Source organism: Uranotaenia lowii, chromosome 2, assembly GCF_029784155.1.
Source record: "Uranotaenia lowii strain MFRU-FL chromosome 2, ASM2978415v1, whole genome shotgun sequence".
NCBI classification, from domain to species: Eukaryota; Metazoa; Arthropoda; class Insecta; order Diptera; family Culicidae; genus Uranotaenia; species Uranotaenia lowii.
In genome coordinates this window covers 64236002-64244318 of record NC_073692.1, presented here as the reverse complement: position 1 = coordinate 64244318, position 8317 = coordinate 64236002, and the positions used below count along the sequence as shown (strand labels likewise).

Below are 8317 nucleotides of genomic sequence, written 5' to 3'. Positions count from 1 at the left end.
TTAAACTATCAAAGTATGCCAAGAAATATCTCGTTTGTCAAATTTTCTGTACCAGTGGCTTGAAAAGCGACATTTTCGTTGAAACCGGGATCGCCAACAGGGAAAATTACGTGAAAGTGTGTCTTCAAAAGCATTTGCTGCCTTTGCTGAAAAAACATGAATTATCTGTGATATTTTGACTGGATTTGGTATCCTGCCATTTTGGAAAAAAAGCGGTAGAGTTGGTATGCCGCCAATAACATTCAGGTTGGGCCCAAGGATAAGAACCCTTCCAACACACCAGAACTTCGCACAATCGAAAAATATTGAGCGATAGTTAAGCAGAACCATACAAAGATCCAAACAACTGTTAGCAGCGAGAAGCAGTTCACAGCAAACTGGCGTTTCTAGGCGCAGAAAGTGGATAAAGTAACTGTACAAAATCTGATAGCAGGCGTCAAACTAAAGGCTCGCCAATTTGGACTAGGTCAACCGGAATCTTAACTGAGTATTTTTTCCGTCTCCAGTTATTCTTCAGGCTCGAGCGAGACCGGTCGCTTTTTTCGTCGGTCCTCGCTAGACAAAGGCTAATTGTTTCCGAGTTTGAACAGTGTAAAGTGATAGCGGTGCGATGAGTCCGTCGCCGGGTGAACCCCCAGATAGGACGATACCAGAATGGATGGACCCACAAAACCTGCATGGACGTCTCTATTACGTGATTCTGAGAGCAGCTGATGGACACAAACTTCCGCAGAATCCCTTCATTATAGGCAGGTCAGTAGAGAAAGTTGGGAAAATCGAAGGATTTTTCGAAAAAAAACAAGGCTGGTACGTAATCAAAACCCGAAGTAAAGATCAGATTCGAGAACTTGCTAAGTTGACATGTCTGACCGATGGCACGCCAATTGTGATCGCACGCCATCCCAGTCTTAACAAACGAAAATGTGTTGTCACTTGTCAAGAAGCCCAATCAATGGATGAAAAAGAGTTGCTCGCTGAATTGTCGCACCAAAAAGTGATTGAAGTGCGGAGAATCACAAAAAAAACTCCCGCTGGAGTTGTCGGTACACCTACGCTGATATTAACGATCAGTAGCACGGTCATACCGGAGTTTATCCATTTTGGATTCCTCCGAGTGCGAACCCGAGTCTACTACCCGTTGCCCCTGTTATGTAGAAATTGCCTTCAGTACGGACATACAAAACAAAAATGCACCAGCCCCCTCTCGTGCAGCAAATGCAACTCGAATGAGCATGACAGCCAGAATTGTAAAAATCATCCGTACTGTGGGAACTGCAAAACTGAAGGTCATTCGCCAATAAATAGATCGTGCCCGACTTGGTTAGCCGAAACAGCCGCCTTGAAAATTACCACCGAACAGAATATTCCAATAGCAGCCGCAAGAAAAATGATCCAGCAAAAGAACAGCACACCAACCACATTCGCCAGCATTGTAAGAACGGCAGACCAGCAACAACCGAAAACAACGAACAATAGCACACCTCAACCACCAGCCCAGATTCAACAGAAGGAAGCAATTCAACGACAGCAGCAGACTACCCAACAGAAGCGAACAAATCAAACCACTACACATCTCAAACCAGCATCTCCCCCTCGGAAACGGATAACCCCTCAACCCTCTCCAACGCAATCATCGGACGAGGCCGAAGAAGTACGTTGCGAGAAAGCAAATGGATCCCCCAGCCAAATGGAACAGATCAAATCGATTACCCCCAAACCCCCTCAACTCCCTTCTCCCTCTCCTAACCCCTTCCAACCTTCCCCTAATATAAGAACAAATGACCCTCGGCCAGTGAAAACTTTCATTAAAAAGTAATTAGGCCTTAATAAACGATATTTGAAAAAAAAAAAAAAATATTTTTTCCGTCTTTTATTCATATTGAACTTCAAAAAGAAAAATACTTTGATTTTTTAATAAACAAATACTCGATTTATACGCAATTTAGTCTGACCACTTTTTGGTCCGAACACCGTTCACGGTGCGGGACAAATGGTCTTGTATGGCAAGAAGTTTTCTCATAACATGTTCTTGGCTCATTTTCAACACCTTATATACTTCCTACTCTAATCTATTCACTTATAATTTTCATTAGTTTAATTTGATATTCTTCCTATAAGAATGTTTACTTCACCAAAATGCCATTAATCATTTAATTAAAAATATCTTATTTATAACGCTTCAAAATCCAAAATTATGGTTCTTTTAGAAAATATTTAAACATTAGAATGAATTTCTGTCTGTCTTTCTGTCTGTATGTCGGTCTGTGTGTTCCCTACAGAATACTGAACCGATTAGAATGAAACTTGGCAGGTGGGTGCTTTTGAGGCTGGGGAAGGTTCCTAAAATGGTTTAAGACGCCTCCCTCAGATGGGAAGGGGGAGAAGGCCTCCCAAAAAAAACTATACATGTTTGTATATCTCGAGAATTTATCAAGTAAATGGAGCCAAATTTGGCATGCAATGATATTTGACAAGATCAAACATTCCTAAGATGATTTGAGACATCTGCATCCTTCCAGTGGGAATATTGAAAGGGGGAAGAGGTATCCCAACGAGATTTTTAAACAACTCGAGAATAAGTCAAGCCAATCGAACCAAATTTGCTATGGGAGGATATTGGGATATGTGAAAAGGTTCTATGATTGTTTGAGACCCCTCCTTACTTCCATTGGAATGATAGAAAGAAGGAAAGGACCACCCATAACATTTGTTTGCATGATTCGACAACTAATCAAGCGAAAAGAATGAAATCTTTTAGGCGGGGAAATTTTCGGCGAACAAAATGTTCCCAAGATCGTTTTAGGCCCTTCCCACCTTTGATTGGGGGAACATAAAAGGGGGAAGCGGCTTTATACATTCGTTTTTCAAAACTGGAGTAATTTTCGAGCAAACGGAACTAAATTTTGCATGGGTGGATTTAGAATTTAGATACGAGAAAAGACTCGAGCTTTATTCAGTTGAAAGGCACCGAATTGGTCTAAAGAGGGTCGGAGAAAGCACTGTGCAGAAGTTGATGAGAAGTGTTAAGAGAAAAGTAAAAGAATTCGCCTACCCTACAAAAGCCAATGCGTAATGAATTACCAATAAATTGAATCAAAATACTTTTTTGCAGGAATTTAAAAAGTAATAGCCATTACAAAGAAAACTTACTGGACGCCATTTATTTTGTCAAATCAGTCAATTACCACATTTTTTTTCGAATGCTTGTTTTGTTTTAAAGGCCTAAGATTTTTTTCAAATCTCTTCTCCAGAGGCTTCAAATCTATGCATAAAATGCAAATTAATCTAGAAGCAATTACAGACACCTCAATGGCGATGCTGTTTTTTTTACCTCAGCCTACCAACCTACCGCAGGCAGACAGAAAATTTCTGGACCACTTTGACGCCAGAAACGTGACTGTCAATTGAAATGTTTTCCCCCGCACAACTATCTTAAGCCACTCCGGCTAATAGTGCCTATTTTAAAACTGATTATGGAAAACTAAACCGCCCGTTCGAGCGTTTTCACTAGAGAAAATCACCACCACTAAATAACCGTTTGCCGGTTTCCGAAATGGGAAATCACTTCAAAAGAAATTAATATTTACGATAATTGTTCGGGAAACTTTGACTTGGCATCTGCCAAAGTGTTTTGTATGAATCGATGAACGTCGACTGCCTTGCCCTGCCTTGGTGGTCGTTTCAATCAATGGTCGTCCTTCCCCTTCCTAGGGGCGCCTTCAACCAAGTTCATTAAATTTTATTGCCCTTGCTTTTCCCCGGAAAGGAAGATGCTAGCGCGTTTTGTTTTTCTTCCCTCGGATCCCTCTGGGTTGGATGTCTAGTCAATCAATCAATCCAATTGTTGTGGGAGGGCGGGATCGGTTATTGGATTTGTTTGGATTTGTCAAGGGTTTATGAGCTTTTTTCAGCACTTTCCCTGGATAAGTGATTGACGGTTTCTAGATAGGGATTTAACAAATGCTAGAACAAGCTCACGTGCCATGGAAATCAAACGCAGTGCTGAGAACTACATGCTTGTTTTTTTTTTAGAAGGCCCATACACATTTATTGAATAAAATTATCAATTTCAGATAAATAATCAATCTCAATCCCATATGATTTACGCTAATGGCCGAGAGTAGCTCTCAGTGGATAAAGTGAACTAAATAGAAAGCAGGGAAGCATCCAACATAAACCGGCCCAACATAAAAGCGCTCATTCAGCATCCAGCGCAGATCATGCACGATTTTGACCTAATTGATAGACGCATCTCTCCCTGGACTGAATGGAACTGCATTGAGAACGCCAGCTGACCGACAAACTATTGCCATTGATTGGAGCCCCGATGCTGGAGTGCATTTTCAATCGATCGCATGCAGCGGGTATAACTTTTTTTTACGCAACAACATTGATTAGTATTTTTTAAAAGAGGAGTTTAACTGCAGCAATAAAATTTCCCTTGTTTATTCAACTTGCGCGGGAACCCCTTTAAAATTGGTTCCAGATTCAATTGGATCATCGAGTAGAAAGGTTTCGAATTTCCCCTTTATACCTTTTAATGCATCGGGTACTTGAGACCAAGCAAAATGGATTGTTTTTTTCAGAAAGCTCTGTTGAAAGCGATTGATCTCACTCTCAACTCAACTGATGAAGATGATGATCTTCGCTGTAGGTTGAAGCAACGTAAGTCACAAGCCATGGAGATCATGAATGGGGATTGTTCTGGAGATCTGAAGTAAATAGATGCCTCCATGCAGCCGAGAGAATGACTCCAAGGAAGAGATCAAGTTCCATGTGTGTTTATTTTTAAAAGATTTATACGATCGGAAGATATACTCTACCTTGGATAGAAAGGGTTTGATTGATTTAAATTGCCATTGCTTTTTAGTATTCCTTTTAGTTATTTAGCATTGGAATAACTTTTCACTACATTTGAAATTGTAATTGTAAAAATATTAAAAAAAAATTTTTTCGGATGATTTCTTTGTCTGTTTTTCCAAAGCTTAAGAAGACAGGATTTTACATGAAAAAAACTTATATTAATGTAGAAGATTTTTTTCAAATTTCCTGAGGTAAGGTGGTGATTTCGGAATTCATATTCAGTGAGAAATAATAACAATACCAAATAACACCAAACTCGAAGAAAATGTACTGTATCGATTCAAAATTAATCAGAATCAAAATTTCAAATCAATGGTCAGTCAATCATAATTTTTTTTAAAGATTTTCCAAACTCTGAATTAAAAATTAGCTTGAAAATTGATTTTAAGCAATCTAGTTTACAAATTTGAAAACAATATTGACGAAAACGAATTGAAATTAAATTTCGACTTGAACCTTTACTTACTAACAATTGAACTTAAGAGAATTTATTCAAAACACATAGTTGATGATTGAATTTAGTTTGATAAAAAGGAGAACATAGTTATTTTTGTTTCCAGAGTGCCAGTTCATATTCTTCCAGTTATCAAAATAAAAGGCTATTAAAAATTGTTTTTGAAGTTCACAACAATAACTTTATATATTGATAATACAACATGTTCAATTAATCATTTGTCATTCTGAAAAAGTAAAGGAAGGGAAATTGAAACTCTGGAATATTCAATAAAAAACTAATAATAAAAATAAAAATATGGAATTCCAAGCGCAGGTTGAAAAGTTTAAAGGCTCTGAATATTTTGTCGGCTTCTATCTATCAACTCCTGCGTTAGCGATTATCTGCTAGCCTCATCATGCTCCTGCTACGATATTATCGCTTTAACAGAAACCTGGCTGAACGATAGAACCCTGTCAAGTCAAGTCTTCAGCTCAGACTACACTGTGTTCCGTTGTGACAGAGGTCCCAACAACAGCACGAAATCTATAGGTGGTGGAGTTCTGATTGCTATCCGATCCACTCTTTCAGCCATCCCCATCTACGACGAATCATGGAATGATCAAGAATTCGTATGGACCCGTATTGGCACGAAAAAACTCTACGTTGGGGTTGTGTATCTGCCTCCTGATCGTACTAAAAATGCATCTTTTGCTGATTCCTTTTCCAGCGGCCTTTCTAAATTGTGTTCTCTCACGCTTCCTGAAGACGACATCGTTATCATCGGAGACTTCAACCTACCAGGACTTAAGTGGATTCCCTCGCAAGGCATTTTTTGTTTGCCGATCCAACCAGATCTTCGTTTACGGTGCCTTCCAACACGATCCTCGACTCTCTAGCACGGCAACTCTCCGCGAGATCAACAGCATAGAGAATGAAAATGGTCGCATGCTCGATCTCTGCTTCATCAACGACGGACCCCAATTTGCTACGATTGAAGAGGCTCCTACGTCCTTGGTCAAGGTTGTTCCTCATCACCCTGCTCTGCTGCTTTCACTTGATATTCCAGGAGCTGTTGCCCACATCGAAAAACCTGGTCAGTTCTATCTTGACTTTAAGAACGCCGATTTCATCGCTGTTTCACAAATGCTCGATGCTATCAACTGGGAAACTGAACTGGAATCTTCCGATCCGAACGCTGCAGCTATGAAATTTTCCCATATAATCAATTACATCATCGATCGTCACGTATGGTATGGATCGTCATGTATGGATCCCTAGCCCCTAGTTGGAATCTTCGGAAACGAAAAAGCATATCAACTTGCTAACTTAGGACGAGATGGCAATATGCTGCAGATGAATACCCCCAAAGCGGAAGCGCTTAAATGGGTACGACAGCAATTGTGGAAAACGCATGGCCGAAACTGGAGACACGAACAGGATATCGCACTAAGGGAAATCAAATCGACTACAGGAAAATGGACAGACATCGCAACGAGAAAGGAGCAGAAAATTTTCACCAGGCTGAGAACTGCTCACACGCTGATCACCCACCAGCTGCACTTGTGGCGTGGCAATTACAGTGAAACATCTTCTAATAGAATGTCGAAAATATTCCAAGCTTAGGCAGGATATATTACCAGAAGGAGGATTAGAGATTATACTACAAAATAGTAAAGAAAATGAAGAAAAACTAATTAGATTCCTGAAATTAAGTGAATTGTACAGTGATATTTGAAAAATTGTAAAACTGCAAACTAGAACTAGAGGGTGAAAATACTAGGTTAATCCCTCTATAAATAAACGATACAAAAAAAAATCGATCTTTACGTACCGAAACGCTCATCAGTCTCTAACCTACGAGCTCCTTGGGTTACGAAAGAACTGCGACGAATGAAAACGCTCAAGAATAAAGCTCTCCGTTATTACACTAGGCACAAAACTCTCCGCGCTAAAAATGAGTATTGCAAACTAAACTAAGCTTACAAAAAACTATGCTCACGCTGCTACTAGAGCTACTTAATTCGGATACAGCGAGGTTTCAAAACAAAACCTAAATTATTTTGGCAGTACATCAAGGACCAGCGGAAAGAATCCGGCCTACCGCCCTCAAATTGTTGTAGACGATGATATTATTTTGGAAGCGACCGCTAAGCTTAAACACAGCCTTTCCGCAGGACCAGATAGCATACCAGCTACCTTCTTGAAGCGATATATATCACGTATGCTGATACCTCTAAAAATAATCTTCCAAGTTTCACTCGATCAGTCTACCTTCCCATCCATATGGGAAGAGGCCTATATGTTTCCGGTGCACAAAAAAGGGGACAGACGAAATGTGAACAACTATCGTGGCATTTCTGCCTTATTTGCGATAGCCAAATTGTTCGAGCTGGTTGTTTTGGAACCCATTTTTTCGTATTGCAAGCCTTATTTCTCAAATGAACAACATGGATTTATGCCGAAGCGCTCTACGACTACAAACCTGTTGACATTCACGTCTACTGTGCAAGACAGTTTTGCCATGGGATCTCAAACCGACGTCATCTACACTGATCTGTCAGCTGCTTTCGACAAGGTGCACCATGCCATAACCATCGCCAAACTCGATCGTATTGGTATCTGCGGGTCTTTACTGGAATGGTTCCGCAGCTACCTGGTTGGACGAAAACTCATTGTTCGAATAGGTGAATTATTTTCCAGTCAGTTCTCTGCCAAATCCGGAGTGCCTCAAGGAAGTCATCTAGGACCAATAATATTCCTGATATACTTCAACGACGTGCTGTTGCTCCTTGATGGACCAAAACTAGCGTATGCTGATGACCTGAAACTGTATCGCCGCATCAACGGTCCCGAAGAGGTAAACTTCCTACAGTCAACCTCTTCGCCTCTTGGTGTGATGTAAATTGCCTTCCCTTGAATCGTAGTAAATGTGCAGTAATTTCGTTTTCCCGCAAGCGGCTCCCATTATCAGCCATTTATCATCTTGGAAACGAGGCTATCATTCGCGTCGAACAAGTG

At 40.3% G+C, this 8317-nt stretch overlaps 1 protein-coding gene across 1 annotated transcript; it reads left to right on the top strand.

Moving 5' to 3' along the window:
* The first annotated feature begins 610 nt into the window (after window positions 1-610).
* Window positions 611-1816, top strand: LOC129741483 (uncharacterized). The gene has a single exon (XM_055733224.1). The coding sequence runs from the start codon at window positions 611-613 to the stop codon at window positions 1814-1816; it is 1206 nt and encodes a 401-aa protein (XP_055589199.1).
* The last annotated feature ends 6501 nt before the right edge of the window (window positions 1817-8317 follow it).